Source organism: Bufo gargarizans, chromosome 1 (genome assembly GCF_014858855.1).
Source record: "Bufo gargarizans isolate SCDJY-AF-19 chromosome 1, ASM1485885v1, whole genome shotgun sequence".
In the NCBI taxonomy this organism is placed as follows: domain Eukaryota; kingdom Metazoa; phylum Chordata; class Amphibia; order Anura; family Bufonidae; genus Bufo; species Bufo gargarizans.
In genome coordinates this window covers 233,104,202-233,126,807 of record NC_058080.1, presented here as the reverse complement: position 1 = coordinate 233,126,807, position 22,606 = coordinate 233,104,202, and the positions used below count along the sequence as shown (strand labels likewise).

The 22,606-nt window shown below is 47.3% G+C and overlaps 1 protein-coding gene across 2 annotated transcripts in view; it reads right to left on the bottom strand.

Annotated features, from left to right (window-relative positions):
* The window catches only part of SPATA5 (spermatogenesis associated 5), a 382,760-nt gene that overhangs the window by 312,683 nt on the left and 47,471 nt on the right, over window positions 1-22,606 (bottom strand). For both annotated transcript variants that reach the window (XR_006390924.1, XM_044302228.1), the window contains exons 7-9: window positions 22,436-22,492; window positions 20,603-20,726; window positions 13,083-13,338 (exon numbers count right to left, since the gene is read on the bottom strand). Coding sequence is in view for 1 of the 2 variants with exons in the window: in XM_044302228.1 (XP_044158163.1) it covers window positions 13,083-13,338; window positions 20,603-20,726; window positions 22,436-22,492 (437 nt within the window). In the remaining variant the exon portion in view is untranslated. The remainder of the gene's footprint in view (window positions 1-13,082; window positions 13,339-20,602; window positions 20,727-22,435; window positions 22,493-22,606) is intronic.

The window sequence follows — 22,606 nt, the reverse complement described above, 5'->3', positions numbered from 1 at the left end:
GTCCGCAATCGATGGTAATGCCGACCATGGATATTTAACCCCCTCAGATGTCGTGGTCAAGTGTGACCACGGCGTCTGAGAGGGCTAAGACCCGGAAGCGTGCCCCCAGGCAGAAATTGGGGGAAGTGTTCTATGCACGTAATGAGCCTGAGCCTGTACTAGGCTTCCAGTTCCATTGCTTGTATATTACAATTCAGGCCAGCAGGTGGCCACACATCTCCACAGACATAACTATAAAAACATTATAGGGTCAGAATATGGTAATGACAAAAAATTATTAATTCTTTCAAAAGTTTTTATTCTTTTTTAAATTAAGCTTCTCTCTACATTGTATGTCATATTAAATAATGGCATTAGAAAGTACAACTTGTCCGACAAAAAGCAAGCCCTCATACAGCTATGTGAACGGAAAAATAAAAAAGTTATGGCTCTGGAAAGGCAGCGAGCGAAAAACAATAACACCAAAATGGAAAACCGCTGAGTCAGGAAGGGTTTAAGGCCACAACGTCCAGTTTGAGCAGATCTGCCATTCACTTACCTGTCACAACAAGTCACAGAAGGATGAAAAATATGACATAACCGTCAAAAGCAGTTGTTGGAGAATAACCTACCTGTAAAGTCAATACATGGGTGCCCCCCGCCCCCCGTCTGTACAATGTATGCTTGCACAGAGATTTTTGGCTGCAGGCACATCACATGTTTTTTTTTATAAACAACATATTGCAAAGCTCTCTTGATATAAAAAAAAATCACTACATTATGGAGTTTATATACATCAATATATATGTTTTTTCCTTTATTTTCTTAGCAGATCAAGCATGCAGTCTTCTCTTGGACAGCAAATATCCAATATTGATGCTATTTGCAAACTGAGACAATAGTTATTTCTTATTTTCATTAACTGGGAAGATTATGACTGGGTTGCATTACTTTTTTATGTTTAATTCTTTGTCAAAGAAAATAATAAAAGAAAATAGAAATGCCGTCCGACTGTACCGGGAACGGTCTTTATGGCACAGTAATGACACACGTTGTTAAAGCGATCACCTTTCCTTTCACCTTATTAAGTTGTTAATAAATGTTTTGTGCTTTAAAAAGGCATCTGTAGAAAATAATAAACTAGTTCATTTGACTTAAAGGGGTTGTCTCATCATAGACAATGGGGGCATATCACTAAGATACGCCCCCATTGTCTTATAGGTGCAGCCTATACCGGGAACGAAGCCCCGCAAGGTGGTGGCTGGAGGACTCCGGTCCGGTCTCCACAGAAGTGAATGGGAGCGCACCGCGCATGACCGGCCACCGCTCCCATTCACTTCTATGGGCTCGACGGAAATAGCCTAGCAAGCGCTAAGCTATTTTCGCCGGCCCCATATAAAAAAGGAATGGAGGGCGGCTGCGCATGCGCAGTGCGCCCTGCTTCACTTTTTGGGCTCTGTTCTCTATATAAGTGTGGGTCCCGCATCTATAAGACAACGGGGGCATATCCTAGCGATATGCCCCCATTGTCTATGATGAGACAACCCCTTTAACTTTTTTGACTACATTTTGGTCTAATCCACACGGGTGCTCGGCTTGGCCTCTGGCAGCAGCTTATCTCCTCGAGAACTACAGGATCGGACAACTGACATTTAAAAGGGTTGTCTCATCTCAAACAATGAGGGCCTATCACTAGGACCCATAAAGGGAACGGAGCCCGCAAAGTGGTGGCTGAAGGACTCCAGTCTGGTCACCACCAAGTGCTTTCCCCATAGAAGTGAATGGGAGCGCACCACGCATGACCGGCCACTGCTCTCATTCACTTCTATGGGCCCGATGGAAATAGTTAAGCCAGCGCTCAGCTATTTTTGAAGGCCCAATAGAAAATGAATGGATGGCGGCTACGCATCCACCAGTGCTCCTCCGTCCACCACTTTTGGGGCTCCGTTCTCTATATAGATGCGGGTCCCAGCGATATGCCCCTATTGTCTGAGATGGGAATAACTCTTTAACAATCCAATCCTCATCACCCATTGGGAGAGTCAGGACACCCGACGTATCTAATGTGTATGGCCAACATTACTCTTCACAATACCAGATCTCCCCGGTGGCTGGTTAGATATTGAGCATGCTGAGGAGCTATAATCAGTGACCATCAACTCCCAACTCTCCCCTGACAGAAATGAATATTTCTGACCAATCTTCTTGTTCTCCCGGTAGATAAGCCACCACTAGAGGTGTCTGGCAGCTACCTTCTCCACTCTACCAATTGCATACACATACATGTTCGTCCAAACCAAATGTATCTGTGTATGGGGGAGCCAGGAGGGAGTTAGCAGTCAGCCAATGATCATTTGGTCAAAAGCTACTGAATGTGTATGGATGCCCTAATAGGCAGGAAAAAAAGTTTTACGGTATATGGAGACATTTATATTGATGAATGTAGCACAGAGAGAAGAGCCAGGCTTGGGAACCTGCATCTACATGTGACAATGAGCCATCTAGAGTACACACTGAACACTGAAGACAGAGGGGGTCATTTATTAAACAGACATTTCAGGCGCAGATTGTGGCGCAAAGGTCCTTTTGCACCGCATTAAATGACTTCTCCCCCCTCACGCCAGGTTTAAAAAAGTGGCCATGTGGGCCAGCAGGGAACGGGCCAGCAGGCCCATCTTATTCAACATTTTCTACGCCTGGTTTAGGCTGGAAAATTGTCTAAATGTAAGACAGCGAGGAAGCTGGATCGGCAGAAGTTATGAAGAGGCCAGTGCCTCTTTATAACTCCTTTATCAAGTCTACAAGGACGTATGTCAGTCCTATCAACATAAAACGTCTCGTCATATTGAATTATGTATACATTAGTTATGTGGATAATTTATTATGTATACACTATTATTATATATATATTTACTGATTAATTTATGTTATTGATGTATTTACTCACTCAATGAAGTATTTTAATTTTTACTTATTCATCTATCTATTTATGTACATAAGCACATACCTACAGATCTCTTTTTATATATACTTTCTCATACTCATTGATGTACTTGCCCACTCAATTAAGTGTTCTATTTTACCTATATATTTATTTATTCATGCAAATATATATCCATCTCTATATATCAAATTCTATATACGACTTTTATACATACATATACAGTCATGTGAAAAAATTAGGACACTCCTTGAAAGCATGTGGTTTTTTGTAACATTTTTAATAAAAGGTTATTTCATCTCCGTTTCAACAATACAGAGAGATTAAAGTAATCCAACTAAACAAAGAAAACTGAAGAAAAGTATTTTCAAGATCTTCTGTAAATGTCATTCTACAAAAATGCCTATTCTAACTGAGGAAAAAGATAGGACACCCTCACATGTATTCCCTCTTAAATTGGCTCAGATCTCACACAGGTATATCACACCAGGTGCACATAATTAGTAGATCGTTACTCTGCATGTTGAATGAGGCTTGCCCTATTTAAACCTCAGACATTTAGTTTGGTGTGCTCCTGACTGTTGAAGTGAGAGTGAGCACCATGGTGAGAGCAAAAGAGCTGTCAGAGGACTTCAGAAAAAAGATTGTAGCAGCCTATGAGTCTGGGAAGGGATTTAAAAAGATCTCAAAAGATTTTGAAATCAGCCATTCCACTGTCCGGAAGATAGTCTACAAGTGGAGGGCTTTCAAAACAACTGCCAACATGCCCAGGACTGGTCGCCCCAGCAAGTTCACCCCAAGAGCAGACCGCAAGATGCTAAAAGAGGTCTCCAAAAACCCTAAAGTGTCATCTCGAGAACTACAGCAGGCTCTGGCTACTGTTGATGTAGAAGTACATGCCTCTACAATCAGAAAGAGACTGTACAAGTTTAACTTGCATGGGAGGTGTGCAAGGAGGAAACCTTTGCTTTCCTTGAGAAACATCGAGGCCAGACTGACATTTGCCAGAGATAAAGTTGACAAAGACCAGGACTTCTGGAATAATGTTCTTTGGACAGATGAGTCCAAAATTGAATTATTTGGACACAACAGCAGAGGACATGTTTGGCGTAAACCAAACACAGCATTCCAAGAAAAGAACCTCATACCAACTGTGAAGCATGGAGGTGGAAGTGTCATGGTTTGGGGCTGCTTTGCTGCAGCAGGACCTGGTCAGCTCACCATCATAGAATCCACGATTAATTCTATTGTGTATCAGAAGGTGCTTGAAGAACATGTGAGACCATCAGTTAGAAAATTAAAGCTGAAGCGGAACTGGACCATGCAACATGACAATGACCCAAAACATACTAGTAAATCAACCAAAGATTGGCTGAAAAAGAAGAAATGGAGAGTCCTGGAATGGCCAAGTCAAAGTCCAGATTTGAATCCCATTGAGATGCTGTGGGGTGACTTGAAAAGGGCTGTACGTGCAAGAAACCCCTCAAACATCTCACAGCTGAAAAAGTTCTGCATTGAGGAGTGGGGTAAAATTTCCTCAGACCGATGTCGAAGACTGGTAGATGGCTACAAGAACCGTCTCACTGCAGTTATTTCAGCCAAAGGAGGTAACACTCGCTATTAGGGGCAAGGGTGTCCTATCTTTTTCCTCAGTTAGAATAGGCATTTTTGTAGAATGACATTTACAGAGGATCTTGAAAAGACTTTTCTTCAGTTTTCTTTGTTTAGTCGGATTACTTTAATCTCTCTGTATTGTTGAAACGGAGATGAAATAACCTTTTATTAAAAATGTTACAAAAAACCACATGCTTTCAAAGGGTGTCCTAATTTTTTCACATGACTGTACATCTATTTTCTACTATTTATGTTCCTTGTAGACTTGATCAAGGGGTCGTCGAGACCCCGAAACCCGTTGTCTCGTAATAAACTTTGTTGTATCCGGCATCGGGTTGTGGTAATGCGCCTTACGATCGTCTATTAGCTGGATCACTTCAACGTGACAAGCTGAGATACGTTTTCCAATTTTTACCCGAGTGGCGACCTGGCCTTCGCCCCAAGGGTTTCCTGACGCATCTGGCAGCATCAACCTGTTACCTACAAATCTCACAGCATACCTTTAATACGGTTGCACCTGATTTCGGTGCAACCAAAAACAGGTGAGTAGGTTATATCCACCTGTTTTTGAAGGAAGCAGTTGTATCTTGACTTATTTACCCTATGAGCGCCTCTCTCACCCTGTGGCCATAACCTTTCTTTATAACTCTGGCATATCCACCGCCGCTTCTAAATGTAAGACAGCTTCCTCGCTGTTTTACATTTAGACCATTTTCCTACTCCGAAACCACCGGTCTTAATAAATGTGCCCCGGATTTTCCCTAGCAATGCTCATTAAGGGTGTCTTCAAAATCATGTAATAGAGTATATTACAAAAATACTCCTAAGCACTTCCCCTGTTCCCCTGCACATAAAAAATACTTGAAGTGATGTAGCGATTTTCCATTTTTCTCACCCTGCCTTCCTGAAGCCATAACTTTTCCACCTTTCCATTCAAACTGCCATATGAGGGCTTGTTTTTTGTGTACTTTCTAATGGCACCATATAATATTGCATAAAATGAAGCTGGAAAAATTCCAAATGAGATGGAATTGGGAGAAAAACAAACAATTCCCCCACCGTTTTATGGGTTTTGTTTTTACAGTGTTCCCTATGTGGTGAAACTGACCTGTTACCTTCATTGTCTGGGTCAGTATGATTACAGCAATACCACATTTTTCTTGTGTTTTAATACTTATAAGAAAATAAAAACTTCAAAAACAAATTTTCTTTCTCCGCCATATTCTGACCTTTATAACTTTTTTAAATTTACATCTACAGGGCTGTGAGGGCTCATTTTTTGCACAGTGAAAACACTTTGTGAAAAACCTGCAAATTGGCCATTTAGATTTTTTTTTTCCAGGATGGCGTTCATCGTACAGGATAAATACATGTATATTAGAATAATTCTGGCATTTTGGGATGCGGTGCTGCCTATGATGTATATTTTTTATTATTTATTTAAATTATGGGGAAAGGGGGTGATTTGAATTTTTATAGATTATTTTTATTTATTTTTATATACCCCCTAGGGGTCTTGAACATGCAATTGCATTTCTCATATTCTGCTGTCAGTTTACCCAGCAGATTATGAAGAGGTTGGTGTTTTCCTATGGAGGCCTGCAGATGGCTACAGCTGGTACCAACATTGGCATTATTGTACTTTATTGTATTGTGCAATTATGGCATTATTGTACTTTATTTGTGTGTATTGCATTGCCTTTTTTTCTTTGTGTTTCTAGCCATGGCAGCGTGCACCTGCACATTGAGATGTGCTGAATGACCCCCTTTTTTTTGCAGTTTTACTGAGCTGGAGGTGTGGCAGACTCCAGTTGGTCGTGCACTCCTGACCAGCCTGTCTGCTCCATAGGCTGATTTCAATTAGAGTAAGTATAAAGCTGTAGCCTCCTCTCATTGCATTCATTGGAAGCCGTCTGGCACCAGGAGAGGTATAGAGTGCGCTCAGCATGCATGTTGGTACCTGCAATCCCTAAATTTAATGGAGGCCATTATGGGACCAAAAATGGTAAAGGGCAGAGTGGACCCAGCATGCATGTGGAACCTGCACTCCCTGAATGTTATGGTGGCCAGTATGGCACATAACAGGTAGTATTTAGTGTTAGGTTCCCGTCTTCTCGAAATCGCCTTGACGTTTGGCAGACAGACCCAAATAATTTTGAACAAAATGTATGTGCCAAGAATCTCAAATTTGCTAAATAAGCAGAGCATTAGCACCAGAATGTTTTCTATATTTATGGCATTATTGTACGTTACTTGTAGGGCTGCAACGATTAATCGATGTAATCGATTATATTCGATAACTGGATTCGTTGTCGACGAATCCAGTTATCGAATAATCGCAGATTCGTTGCTATTCGGGCGGGCGGTCGCTGCATCTTTATTTTACCTTTTTACAATGACGCTCCCGCTCCTGTAACAGCCAGGCAGAGCGGACGGCGGCGTAACGTCACTCACTCACGTGACATGCCTGCTCCGCCTCCTTCATTCATGAAGTGGGCGGAGCAGGTGCGTCACGTGATTGAGTGACGTTACGCCGCCGTCCGCTCTGCCTGGCTGTTACAGGAGCGGGAGCGTCATTGTAAAAAGGTAAAATAAAGATGCAAGCATCGGGCCGGGGCTGTTATGGGGAGGGGGGGGAGGATCTGTCTATGGCACTGCTATGGGAAGGGGGTCTGTGTATAGCACTGCTATGGGGAGGGGGGAGGATCTGTCTATGGCACTGCTATGGGGAGGGGGGTCTGTGTATAGCACTGCTATGGGGAGGAGGGGGGATCTGTGTATGGCACTGCTATGGGAAGGGGGATCTGTGCACTGTTATGCCCATAACAGTGCACAGATCCCCCTCTCCATAACAGCGCCATCCACAGACCCCCCTCTCCATAACTGCGCCACCCACAGATCCCCCTCTCCATAACAGCGCCATCCACAGATCCCCCTCTCCATAACAGCGCCACCAACAGATCCCCCTCTCCAAAACAGCGCCACCAACAGATCCCCCTCTCCAAAACTGCGCCACCCACAGATCCCCCTCTCCATAACTGCGCCACCCACAGATCCCCCTCTCCATAACTGCGCCACCCACAGATCCCCCTCTCCATAACTACGCCATCCACAGATCCCCCTCTCCATAACTACGCCATCCACAGATCCCCCTCTCCATAACTACGCCATCCACAGATCCCCCTCTCCATAACTACGCCGTCCACAGATCCCATCCCCCTCTCCATAACTACGCCGTCCACAGATCCCCCCCTCTCCATAACTACGCCGTCCACAGATCCCCCCTCTCCATAACTACGCCGTCCACAGATCCCCCTCTCCATAACTACGCCGTCCACAGATCCCCCTCTCCATAACTGCGCCGCCAACAGATCCCCCTCTCCATAACTGCGCCGCCCACAGATCCCCCTCTCCATAACTGCGCCGTCCACAGATCCCCCTCTCCATAACTGCGCCGTCCACAGATCCCCCATAATAGTGTCGTCCACAGATCCCCCATAATAGTGTCGTCCACAGATCCCCCATAATAGTGTCGTCCACAGATCCCCCATAATAGTGTCGTCCACAGATCCCCCATAATAGTATCGTCCACAGATCCCCCATAATAGTATCGTCCACAGATCCCCCACAATAGTGTCGTCCACAGATCCCCCATAATAGTGTCGTCCACAGATCCCCCATAATAGTGTCGTCCACAGATCCCCCATAATAGTGTCGTCCACAGATCCCCCATAATAGTGTCGTCCACAGATCCCCCATAATAGTGTCGTCCACAATTTGTTTTAATATGGCCTTTGAACATAATTTTTCAGTAAGATCATATAAACCTCTCTGTTTTGTAATTTTGTCGTTTTTCCCGATTAATCGATTAATCGTAGAAATTAATTGGCAACTAATCGATTATTCAAATAATCGTTAGCTGCAGCCCTAGTTACTTGTATTTGCAGAGTGCTGTCGCATTGCCTTTTTTTCTTCTATACTTGGAGAGGGGATAAATGTTTGTAGTGAGACAACCCCATATTATTTCATCATAAATACATTCCCAAATACCTTTCATTAGCTATAATGGCTTGTTTTGTCTACAGAGGAATCATTAGGTGAAATGTGTGATTACGATAGGTATTTTGTGTACTAATAGGACGGTGGCCATTTTATTTCCCCTGATGATTGCTCCCTAGATAAAACCAGCCATTATAGCGAATGAAAGGTATTTGGGAATATATTTTGAATAAAGTAACATTTTAGTATTTTCTTGATTCCCAGAGAACCCCTTTAAAGGGCTTCTGTCACCCTCCCCAACCCCCCCAAAAGTCATTTTTCATTTTTGGGCTAATTAAAATCCTTATAGTGCGATTATTCAATATATAGTGCTCTTACATTTTTCTGTGGCTTAGTTTCTTTAAAAAGCACACTTTTTATAATATGTTAAGTAGGGCGGTTACTTGCTGGTAGCCGCCGCATCCTCCTTTAAAAAAAACACCCCCTCCTCCTGTTGATTGACAGGGCCAGCTCTCCTCCTCCGGCTGGCCCTGTCTGCGTTCCAAATCACATCTACACCCGGCGCAGGCGGGTGTAGAAGGAGCGGCCAAGCAAGCGTCCTCCTCTCAGTGCGCCTGCGCCGACTGAAGACCGGTATGGCGCAGGCGCGAGATTTGGAACGCAGACAGGGCCAGCCGAAGGAGGAGAGCGCTCGCTGGCCCTGTCAATCAACAGGAGGAGGGGGCGTTTTTTTTAAAGGAGGATTCGGCGGCTACCAGCAAGCAACTGCCCTACTGGTAGCGAGGTCATTAACATATTATAAAAGTGCGTTTTTTAAAGAAACTAAGGCACAGAAAAATGTAAGAGCACTATATATTGAATAATCGCACTATAAGGATTTTAATTAGCCCAAAAATGAAAAATGACTTTTGGGGGGGTGACAGAAGCCCTTTAAAGAAGCACTCGGGGATTCTTTTTTTCATGGTGCCCCCATTTGTAAACTACAAGAAGGATACGGTATTGCAGCAAATCATATTACCTCCGCTCTGGCCGCTGTTGCATCATGTGACCTGGTGTCTGACCACCCCAGCCTCTGCTGTGACATTTGGAAGTACCTTTCTATTCAAGTCTATGAGAGCCTCAGACTTGCATAGAATGGGGAGATTTATCAAAACTGGTGCAAAGGAAAACTGGCTTAGGGCTCTTTCACACTTGCGTTCTTTTCTTCCGGCATAGAGTTCCGTCGTCGGGGCTCTATGCCGGAAGAATCCTGATCAGGATTATCCCCATGCATCAGGATGTCTTCAGTTCAGGACCGGAACGTTTTTTGGCCGGAGAAAATACTGCAGCATGCTGCGCTTTTTGCTCCGGCCAAAAATTCTGAACACTTGCCGCAAGGCCGGATCCGGAATGAATGCCCATTGAAAGGCATTGATCCGGATCCGGCCTTAAGCTAAACGTCGTTTCGGCGCATTGCCGGATCCGACGTTTAGCTTTTTCTGAATAGTTACCATGGCTGCCGGGACGCTAAAGTACTGGCAGCCATGTTAAAGTGTAGTGGGGAGCGGGGGAGCAGCATACTTACCATCCGTGCGGCTCCCGGGGCGCTTCAGAGTGACGTCAGGGCGCCCCAAGCGCATGGATGACGTGATCACATGGCGCGTCATCCATGCGCATGGGGCGCTCTGACGTCACTCTGGAGCGCCCCGGGAGCCGCACGGATGGTAAGTATGCTGCTCCCCCGCTCCCCACTACTACTATGGCAACCAGGACTTTAATAGCGTCCTGGCTGCCATAGTAACACTGAACGCATTTTGAAGACGGATCCGTCTTCAAATGCTTTCAGTTCACTTGCGTTTTTCCGGATCCGGCGTGTAATTTCGGCAAGTGGAGTACACGTCGGATCTGGACAACGCAAGTGTGAAAGAGTCCTTAGTTTTCTATAGCAACCAATCAGATTCCACCTTTCATTTTTCAGAGCTCCTTTGGAAAATGAATATATCAATTTTATTGGTTGCTAAGCGCCCCTGTGTTCATTTCCATTCGCTTTCATAGTATGCTACGAGTATATCATATAATTGTAACCTGCTGATGATGAATACGTTCATTATTATTTGAGGCTCTAGATCCATTTCAGTGAACCATAGAGGAAGCCATGTTTGTATACCAAGGAAGTGCATAAACACAATACCCTATCTAACGTAATATTTTGTGGAAATGACTCCTTTATGAAAAGTAATGGGGCACTGGCAGGGAAATCAAGATCCTCACAATTGCCAGATATGCCTGTCAGCAAAAAGCTGTCATTTACAAGTTCATGTCCCAGCACCTTTCCTGCCTTAATATTAGGAACGGTTCCGCTCACAACCTGAAAGACTGCCATTGAGGCATCATAGAAGGGAATATGGTAGATGGCACTTACATGGACAATATACTGAAATATCCTTAAAGGGGTTCTGCACTTTGCTTAAACTGATGATCTATCCTTTGGATAGATCATCAGCATCTGATCGGCGGGGGTCCGACACCCGGGAGCAGTTTGAGAAGGCAGCTGCGTTTCAGGAGCGCCACGGCCTTCTCACTGTTTACCGCAGGCCCAGTGACGTCACGACTAGTATCAACTAGCGTGGGCGGGGCTAAGCTCCATTCAAGTGAACAGAGCTTAGCCGCGCCCAGGCCAGTTGATACTAGTCGTGACATCACTGGGCCTGCGGTAAACAACGAGAAGGCCGCGGTGCTCCTGGAGCCCCCGCTGCCTTCTCAAACTGTCGGACCCCCGCCGATCAGATGCTGATGATCTATCCAGAGATAGATAGATCGTCAGTTTAAACAAACTGCAGAACCCCTTTAAAAGCTTTACTTGCGTATATGTGCACGCAGGTTAACACTTTATTATAACCCAATGCCACAAGGAAAATCAATGCCAGAATGTTTCAAAGCTAGTGTTTCTTTAAGCCGATTGTAGAGATTTGTAACCACAAGGATATATAAAAGGACAAGGAAAGAAAAAACTGAGCTCAGTCATTCATTTTCCCGAGGCTGCCTCCCCCCTCCTTCCTCTAAATGATAATAAACCTTCATGTAATACAGTCCTGTCTGGATTCAATTAGACTTTCACTGTCTAGTCTTACTCTTTAAACAATGCCTTCAAACCTTTCTGGCCCCCATGATGCTATCACATCAGAGGCCCAGGGTTTTAGAACCGCACGCCAAAATGGTGTGCAGGTCGTGCGGATATTGAAGATTAATTTTAAGCATTACAAACTAAATACTTCCTTCCACTCTAAACAAATCCCATGAATCCCCTTCTTGCAGTATTTACATTCACCCTGATGCAGCTGCGCAGGCTGCCTTAGAAGGCCACGCTTGCAATAAATCCCTATATTAGGAAACCTGGATTGCCAACCAGCCATCGCTGCGGCGTGTTCTCAGCTCAATTATTAACATTTCCGAGTGGTTTTGGAAAAAAAAGCAAGGCTTATCTTTCTCAGGACATTAAAAATGTGTGCACGCTTCAAGAGACTAATATCCTGCTTAGGGGCAGAGGGACGATGAATCAGGTCTGTAAATTAATACAGCATTGTGAAGAAGCAGATGTCAGCCCTGCAAGCTGTTTGTATCTACAACGCACCAAGTCTAAAGACAAGACTTCAGATATCAGGCTTTCTGACATCTTACTCCTAAATCTCTTTCCTAACAAACATGTACACTACCGAAAAATGAAAAAACAGAACACCCGGAAAACCTAATGTGATTGAGCTGAAAATAACAAAGTATAAACTAGTGGTGCTTGGTCAAGGACCTCACAACCATGGTGGTGCACCCTTTATCATCTCCAGGCTTCCCGTAGACTCTGATGCGGCCATCATTAGCACCAAGGAAGAACATGCCCTCATTACTGAACACTATTGTTTGCCATTGATGGTCACATCAGTGTTCACAGGAGGGCTGGAGACCACCTACTACCATTGTGCATAGTGCGGAGACACATAGGACTAATACCAGGTGTCATGGCGTGGGGTGCCATTAGCTACCATGGCCATTCCCGTCCGGTCTTTATGGAGGGAACATTAACCAGCCTTTGGTAGGACATAGTAATATCAGTCCTACTTTATTTTTTTATTTTTTCTCAGGAGACGTGGTGTGCCATCAGAACAACACCCCCTCACCACTACAATATGTGCTCCTCAGGGTACACAGTAGCTCTTCCAGCCACCTCAATCACCAGATCTCTCCCCCATGGAGCCTGTCTGGGACTGGATGGGTAATCAGATCTCCCATGCACGGCAGCCAACAACAACCTTGGCTGAACTATGTGTCCAAGTTGAAAGAGAATGGAGTGACATATCACAGGAGGAGATGGTTGCCACCCAGTATTAATGTGACCCTACCTCATCACATACCCTGCTGCAGAACCCAAAATAAAAGGGTGCACCACCTCAGTTGTGGGATCATTGACCAAGCACCATTAGCAGTTTATAAGTTGTCAATCACTTTTTCTAGTTTGTTTTTTTTCATTTTTCGGTAGTGCAGATATTGTATTAAACATGCATACTGTAACACGACTCACCTGCTTCTTTGCACAGAGCTGCTAAGTCTGCACCCACATAGCCATGGGCACTGCTGGCTAAATCTGCAAGTTCCTCTTCGTTCAGCTGATGTGGGACTTTGACGAGTATACGTCGGAGAATGTCCAGGCGCCCCTGAGCATTGGGAATACCAATTTCTATTTCTTTGTCAAATCGTCCAGGGCGACGTAATGCAGGGTCCAATGAATGAGGACGATTGGTTGCACCCAGAACCAGCAGCTGGCCCTGACTTTCTTCCTAAAATAATTTGGTAAAAAATAACATTAGATCTTTCAGGTTATCGCACATATACATTAAAAAGGTATGTTTGTCCTGCTCTCCCCAGGCCCCTACCTAGCAGGCCAATGCTGCTGACAAACTCCCTTTAAGGGCAGTGAAAGGCAGAAATATATCAGATCCATGGACTAATACAAAGAAAATATTCACTCACAATTTCAAGTAATGGTAAGCTTTGTCTGTTGGATATCCAGTAAATAATATAATAGCAGGGGTGTACCAACGGTTACCACCCTTTTTATCAAAATATACTATTAAGGTTTACCAGAACAATAAGAAGGTACAGTTTTTCTGGCGGAGGTTCAAGTTTTTTTGTATTTTATTTTTTTGCTTAGTTTTTTGTAGTAATAGTAATGTCCAGCATTCAGCTGACCGTCTCTCATGTCAAGTTCTGCTGCTGGCATTGCCTACGTTGGAATGATCACAGGACATAGGCTAGATCAGTGATGGTGAACTTTTTAGAGACCGAGTGCCCAAACTGCAACCAAATACCCACTTATTTATGACAAAGTGCCAACATGGCAATTTAACCTGAATACCAATATATCTTCCATGTACTTTATCATTTAGCTATAATAGCTTAATATCCTACATTCAGTGTGCTGCCTGTGCTGTTCATAGTGCGTCCTGTGCTGATGAATGGCAGGAAAAGTCTAAAGCATATTGGTACGCCATAGACTTTTTCCAAGGCGCGGGTGCTCACAGAGAGGGCTCTGAGTGCCGCCTCTGGCACCCATGCCATAGGTTCGCCATCACTGGGCTAGATCCTTCTAAGATGAGGGGGTAAAATGTCACTCACCAAGTAGGATGTAGGTCCATAAAGACAAGCTATGGCATGAGAAGACACATCCTACTTGGTGAGCGACATTTTACCTCTTCATCTTAGAAGTCACATAGTGTTCTCTCCGCATCCATTCCTGCCCCATTCAGAATGAATGGGTCCGCACTCATTCCCGATATTGCGGAACGGATGTGGACCCATTTGCAGACATGTGAATGGACCCTTATCCATCCATCCTACTTCTAAATTAATGGAAGTATATAGCTATATCTCTCATAGGAATGCTCTTTAGCGATGATCTGGAGCTGTAAATGTACCGCCGATTACCCGATAGATGAGCATTTTGCTAACTGGATCATTTGTGCAAACACAAAAAACGAGATTTTTGTATAACTTACCAGTAAAATCTCTTTCTCGCTCTTTCCTTGGGGGACACAGAAGACCTTGGGTATAGCTCATCTCCCTAGGAGGCGTGACACTAAGTAAGAACTGTTAGCCCCTCCTCCACAGCTATACCCTCAGCCTGGAGAGAGAGACTGTCAGTTGCGTGTCCAAGTAGTGAAAACAAGGCAAAGTCCAAAAGTGGAACCAACAAGCCAACTACCCAACGGGTAAGACAAACCCGGAAACCGTGCAGAGAAGAACAAAGAATGGGTGGGTGCTGTGTCCCCCAAGGAAAGAGCGAGAAAGAGATTTTACTGGTAAGTTATACAAAAATCTCGTTTTCTCGCCCAGTTTCCTTGGGGGACACAGAAGACCTTGGGACGTTCAATAGCAGTCCAAGAGGGGAGGGACCACAGCACCAAGGCGAAGCACCCGAAGGCATCAAGAAACCGCCGCCTGCAGACCAGGCGGCCCAAGGCAGCAGACGCTGAAGCCCGAGTACGCACCCTGTAGAACCTGGTAAGGTGTGCAAGGAAGAAGTGACCGCCTTGCACAAATGCATGGCCGAAGCCTAATGCCTCTGACCCAGGAGGAACCGACAGCTCTGGTGAAATGAACGGTGACACCAAAAGCAGAACCCTGCCCTTGGTGCGGCAACCACAGCAATAGCCACTCTGAGAAAGAGGAGGAAAGCCACCCTGGATGCCGTCAACCTTTCGCGCGGACCTCCTGGAACCCAAGAGGCCGAACGTAGACAAGAGTCGGAGATCTCCAAGTAAAAAACTGCAAGGTCCAAACAACGTCCAAACCGGTGAAGTGTCCGTTCCCGGGGGTGGGAAGGGGAGGACGACTGCCTCGACGAAATGAAAGACAAACACCACCTTCAGAAGGAAGGAAGAGACGGAATGGAGAACAGCCCTGTCCTGGGGAAAGACAAAAGGCTCGGAACAAGAAGGGCCGCCACTCAGGCACCCGCCAGAGACACGATGGCTACAGAAACACAACCGTACAGGACAGAAGGAGTAGAGAGAACCACTGTAACGGCTCCAAGCGAAAGATTGGAGCGCCAAGAGCCCAGTATGTAGGTCCCAGGGCGGTACCGGAGGGCAGCACAAAGGAACCCAAGAGCCGCTCCACGGAAGAAGGTCCAGACAGGCCCAGAGGGCCGGGGAACGCTGAAAGAAGAAGGGCAGCGCTGACACCTGATACTTCAAGCGACAGAGTCCCAGTCCCAGTTCCAGGCCGGACTGGAGAAAAACAGAACCATGGAGAGAGAAAGGAAGAGCGGGGGAACGCCCAGCTTCCCACAGAACCCCAGGTAAAAACCTAAGTCCTCCAACAGATCCTGGACGAAACATGGCCAGGAGCGAACACTAGCGAGCCCACTAGAGTCGCCTGGGCAAGAGGGTGAAAACCCAATGATCAGGCGCAGACCAGGAACACGGGTAGAACGGTCGGTAGAACTGGTCCCGCCGGCCCCCGAGCAAGTTGTCCCGGATCCACCCTGAGTGGGGGAGCAGAAGGACAAACGGACAGGAACCGAAGGGTCCGTCCAGCAACCGCCAGATGCCAGGACAAGACAGGCTAAAACCCAAGCCGATGCAGTCACCACAGGAAGACGGACTACAGTCCCGGTGTGGGAGATCTGAAGACAATCTTGGCAAAAGGCAGTCCTCCCAAGCTACCGAGAAGGTAAGTCCATAGCAGAAACATTGCCTAGAATTGAAACCAAAAAAACAAAAACGCAATCTGCACCCAGCGGGAGGACAGAACGCCGTAGACCCGGTAACTAGGTACACAGCTAGTACAACCAGTGTGGACAAGGGGGACTCAAAGGGAACACCAGTACCATCCACATGAACAACCACGCTCTCCCCCGAGGGAAGGGCAGTGAAGGAACAGCCTCTGAAGCGCGGCCGGAACAGAAGCCACATCGGAGTGATCTGTACCGAGTGGGAGCCAAACCGACCGGCGAGAAAAGGCGGTCGAGACAGAGGCCGGCATCCTGAAGAACTCAAGGCGGAGGTCCTCCGGACCTGGGTAGGCGAGCACCCAAGAGAAGTTGGGTGACCTTCCCAAGAAGAGCAGCCCGAACCTGGTAGCAGATCAGACTGAAGCACCGAGGGCGCCAACCGGAAAGAATCATACCACACTGCACCCGAAGAGGAGGAAAAGGTACTAGGCGAGGGGACCGTAGTCCTGCCAGAGCCAACATAAAATGCGAAGGGCGCTGCAGACAGCACTCTCGACCATGTGACCACTAGCGCAGGGAAACAATGCCGCGGAAGGACGAATGGGTACGTATCTAGGAACCACGAACACTCCCCGGGCGGAAGGGCCAACGAAATGAGTGAGTACCACCCAGCTCGGTGCAGTAGCAAGCAGCAGAGCCCGTCTACTTAAATATAAGGTATTCATCTGTTGCTTATTGGACAACACCTTAGGCTCACACAGGTGGACAGAATGATCTCCTTAGAGAATAGTGCAAGGCTTGCTGCAAACACCGTCTCCCAAGAGAAAAAATATGTCGCAGGGGGAAAGGAGGCATACGTACGAGTAGCCCCGTAAGCAGTGAGAAGGCTAACCCACCTACGGGACGAGAAGGCATACACGGCCCAAACAACGCACAAGAACGTCCGCTCACTGCAAAAATATCACTCAGCGAAGAAGGCCAGCCACAGAGTCCCACAGTATCTACGGAAGTGCAACTGAAAAGGAGTTATGCACAAGACTAGTAAGGTATGCGATAGAACGCAAACTGACCTCCTCGAAAGGGGGGGACATGTACCTGGCAAACTGCAGTCAGCAAGAGTGCAAGGGCCCGCCCCAAAAAGGGGGTGATGCCCAAGGTCGTAACTACGTCAGAGAAGTAGGGCATACCCTACTTCGCCCAGAAGGGCGCCATGCACATGGCCACACAGTATCCAGCAGGAACGCAGGAGGTCCACCTAGTGAAAGGGGGGTCATGCACAGGGCTATCCTAGCATTAAGTGAGTGTGCAACAATTCACCCAACACCGAAATTTTGTGAGAGTGCAACTACTCCACCAATGAAGGGGGAACATGAGCAAGTCCAGCACAGCACATACAAGGACAGCCTTGAATCCCGTGAGCGTGCAAAATTCCGCCCATGGAATGAGGGGTGGTCACGCACAAGGCCAGCACCGCATCCAATGGGAACACAAGCGTTCCACCCATGTTAGAAGGCCATGCTCAAGGCCAGCAATGTATCCGGTGAGAGTGTAGTATGCCGCCCAGAACACGAAGGGGGGGGGGCCATGCACCTGGCCAGCATCGCATTCAGGGAGAGTGCGAGCAGCCGGTGAAAATGTGCGTATGTCACCTAAAGGAGGCATGCCCATGGCCGGCAGCGAATCCAGTGAGAGTGCGTACACCGCCCACGGAAGAGGGGTCATGCATATGGCCGGCAGCGGATCCAGAGAGAGTGCAAGCACCCCGCCATGCATAGGGTTCATGCACCTGGCCAACAACGTACCGGCGAGAGAACAACCACCGACCGAGGGAGTGTATGTATGCCGCCACCAGGGAAGGAGGCATGCCCAAGGCCGGCAGTGAATCCAATGAGAGTGCATCATACCGCCTATGGAAGGTGGTCATGCACATGGCTGGCAGTGAATCCAGTGAGAGTGCCGAATGCCGTCCACAGAAGGGAGTCATGCCTATGGCAGGCAGCGAATCCAGAGACAGTGCGGCCTAAGGAAGGGGGTCGTGCACATGGCCAGCACCGAATCCGATGAGAGTGCAATATTCCGCCTAAGAAGGGGGTCATGCACATGATCGGCAACGAATCCAGTGAGAGTGTAGCGTTCCGCCTATGGAAGGGGTCACGCACATGGCCGGCAACGAATTGCCGTGTTCCACCTATGGAAGGTGGTCGTGCACATGGCCAGCATCGTATCCGGAGAAACTGCAGTAGGCCGCCAATGAAAGGGCGATCATGCACAAGGCCAACCCGCAGTTAAGGAGAGTGCAGTATCCCGCCAGGAGGGGGGTCCTGCACATGGCAGGCACCCTACAGAAAAGGCCGCATGCACTGACCAGCGCCGTAGCGCGGAGAGGGCAAAAAAAAAAAAAAACGCCTAGAAGGGGAAATGACCCTGGTAGCGCCGCAGCCGGGGAGCGCGACACCATGCCACCTATGGAAGGGGGGCATGTATACAGGCAGCACTCTGAGATGAGGCTGCAGTGTCCTGCGCAGCCCACAAGTCATATTAATAAATAATTTAATTTCTTTTTTTTTTTTTTTTTTTTTTTTTTGTTTAATTTATTTATTATAACCCAGCCTCACTGAGGCAGAAAGCCACACAGGCCCATCGGAAGCCGGCCTGTACCCAAGGGGTTAACAGGGATCCGGCCTGGGGGCGGCACTGCGATCCTCTGGGGGCGGGGGAACCTCCAGGCGGGAAGATTCGCGCCCGGAGAAGTTCCAGCCCCCTCCAACAGAGGCCCGAATTTTGCGGCCTAGCAGGCCGTGAAGCCGGGGTCTAAATTTTTAGCGGCGCCCGGCTGACCGGGGCCGCACAGTATTTAAAGTACCGGCCGGGCCTACGGAGCGGCACATACCGGCCGCGGGTGCCCACCCCGCGGGCCGGAAGCGCTGGGGACCCGGATAGAGTGGGATCGCTGCCGCGAAGTGTCGCCCAGGAGGGGAACAACATTTTGCGGCGCCCGGCCGACCGGAATGTTCCGACGGTCGGCCGGGGGCTGTTGAGGCATAGCGCTCATTTGTAGGCCGCGGTGCCCACCCGCTGTCGGAAGCGATGACCCGGCAGCCATTTCACCCCTGGAGCGGGCCCTTGGCCTAGAACAGCGCTCCATATGGCCGGCAGCCACAACCACCTTGCCCTTGGACCGGTGCCCGTGATGGGTCAGGGGCAGCAAGGCGCGGGCCCTCTGGCCCTGAAGCAGTGGCCGGTAAGAGGGAGGGGGACCCTGAGACCGGGTCTGTGAGGGTGGGAGGCCTGCATAACCCCTACGTCAGGGGCAGCTAGGTGCGAACCTCTGCAGCTCCCTTCTTGTCAGGGAGAAGGGTGCCAATGTCCTATGGAGGGGAGGAGAGGGAGCAGAATGTCGCCCTGTGGCAGCCAGGGGCCAGCCTAGGACTAGCAGGGACAAAAGGGTCCAGAGGCCCTGTCAGTATGGGGGTCAGGCACGCAGGAGACCGGGGTGGGGGGGGGGGGACGTAGGGCTGGAGAAGCCAATCTCTCACCACAGCCGTCTTCACCCTCGGTCCGTTCCAGCAGGGTCGCCCCTTCAGCTACTGGCACCGTAGTGGCAGGACGCTGGAAGAGGGACTTGGCGTGCGGGCGACCCTTGCGCTGGCGGGATGTAGGGGAGCTGGGCTGCCCTGATCCACCTTGCCTTCTGTGGGGGAGGCAGCAGTGCGGATGACCGGCACTGGCGCAGCTCGACCCCGGGAGAAACAGAGAGGTCTAGTGCGTCTCTGTTGTCCCTGATGTTCTGGAACAAAAAGAAAAGAAAAAAGTAAAAATCTAAAATTAAAACAAGGAGAAAACAGCCCTGCAGTAGCAGGGAGTGTCTTGCCTCCTTGGACACTAAGCTAAAAACTGACAGTCTCTCTCTCCAGGCTGAGGGTATAGCTGTGGAGGAGGGGCTAACAGTTCTTACTTAGTGTCACGCCTCCTAGGGAGATGAGCTATACCCAAGGTCTTCTGTGTCCCCCAAGGAAACTGGGCGAGAAATCCTCGTTTCCCGACAGCAGATCTACTGCCGGGAAACGAGTCGTTATGGGGAAGAGCGATGGCATTAGCGATTACATGCAGTGATCTCCTCCAGAGATGGGGCGAAGCAAATGCAGAGGTCTCCTCCACCAGCGAGCAGCGGATTGTCAGGAAGGAACTCTTCCATCCTGACAATCTGCTGTAATATCGTCCTGTGTAAAGGCACCTAAACAGTCTACTAGTTGAGCCAGTGGTTCACAGGACACATGGCGACTCTAGGTATATTCCCACCAGGATCAGAGTCTTCATGTTATGGTCTGACTTCCTGCCCCAACCCAGTTTGAATGTATAGGTCTTACCGAGCCTATGCCATCCATAAGTGTGAGTAATGATGCGACCACCCTTTTCTCCACTTCACTCTGCGCCACTTCTCTTTTTGGGCAAAGTGCATCAAGTTCATCGATGAATATAATGGAAGGCAGACTATAAAAGAAAACAATGGTAAGAACGGCCAAAAGTATTATATTTAGTAACAAGAAATGATGGGAACAAGCTTTTTTTGTGTGACCGGTTGAGCAGGCAGCCCAAACCATTTCCTGTTAGACGAGCCTGAAACATAGAAGTAGACAGCAGTGGGGAATGGACCAGCATCGGAACACAAGCGGTGAGATAAGTAATAATTTTTCTCCAATGATGCCCCATTAAAAAAAATGTATTCTGATAAAAAATGACTTTAAAGTAGAAGTGTAAAGACAGCTGAGTTGCAGTTACTACACAGAGTTGGGTCAAGATGGACATTGTACAAAGATAAATTCCAAACGGTCTCTATGCTAAACACTTAGAACTGTGGTTCAGTTACGAGTGTGAGTGGTCTCCCTGTTGCTTCATGTTCACCTAGCTTTTAACTTGATTTGGGTAGTTGCTATGCATCTGAATCTGGGAATGGTTATCAACTAGCTTTGCTTGGTTGATCAGGGTGGAATTGCTGATTGTTGGGCCTTTGTATATCGTTCTGGTTGTCAGGTATAGCATTTTCTAGGTGCATTCCCTTATTTTGCACTTTGTTTTGTATTCTAGGATCTGGAGTTCCATGGTCTTCCTTTCTGTTTTTAGGATTTGTTTCATGCCGTGCTATTATATTGTTCAGGTTGACTTGCTTACTTGAAGGCAGCTAAGGTCAGATTAGTATTGCTCTGTTTCTATTCACTCACTATCTACGTGTATGCCATATACTTGGTACCCACTCCATTGCTGGATCATCTCCTCCTTCCCTGACCCTCAACATTCATTTCCCGTCATCCACCAGTGAGCATGCTTCAGAGTCCTGTTTTCTGCCAGTGTTGATACAAGCTTCACATATGTTGCTTTGCAACTGTCCAGTTGTTGTGCAGTTCAGTCCTGCCCGAAGTCCTGACGGTGTCTGAGTACCAAACGCCATTGTTAGGACCTGGGAAAGGCAACTGCTATAGGTAAAGTCCAGTTCTGCGATCTCGTGCACAAGCAGCATCATTACAGGTTCATGTCCATTTTATCTACCACAAAACGCCAAACGATACCCCCAAACACTAGTCACATGACATTTTCCACTGATACATGTAACATAACACTGAGTGACCCCCCCCCCCATTTTCCGTGTTCTTCTACCGTTCATTATTTACGTGCGTTTTTGCTTGCAGCAGTTATTTACTTTTTTACAGCTGATTATGTTTGTACCTGCCCAACTGATATTTGCCTTTTTTCTGTGATGTGCTTTTGTACTGCAAATGTAGAGAGTATTTGTATGAGCAGAGAAATGTATTTTCTCTGTGTTACATATATGCTGTAAAAATATACATGTTTGGAAAAACTAATTTAAAACCGTAAGGGCTCTTTCACACAAGCGGATGCCGTGCGGGTAATCCGCTGCGTCAAAGAATGCCAAGCCCCGCTTCGGAGCATTAACATGATTGATAATGCTCCGTGCCTCTCTGTGACCTTTTTACTACAAAATCAGGGTGACAACTTTATCTCCCAGTGATTTTGTAGTAAAAAGGTCACAGAGAGGCAAAGAGCATTATTAATCATGTTACTGCTCTGTGTCTCTGCTGTCCTGAACAGGGCTTGGCTGTCTTTCACGCAGCGGATTACCCGCACGGCATCCGCTCGTGTGAAAGAGCCCTAAAGAAAAATTATAAAAGCTTCCAAATATCTACCGTTGTGATGCTTCAGCAAATATTTGACGCAGCCTGCCTTCCGACTCTCCGTAAAATCTGCAATGGAAAATAAATAAATCTAAACAAAAAATGTTTAGTATATAGTTTAATACATAACAAGTGCTTTAATGTTTTTCGGTTTGCGTCCATCTCCACAAACTGTGGACATTC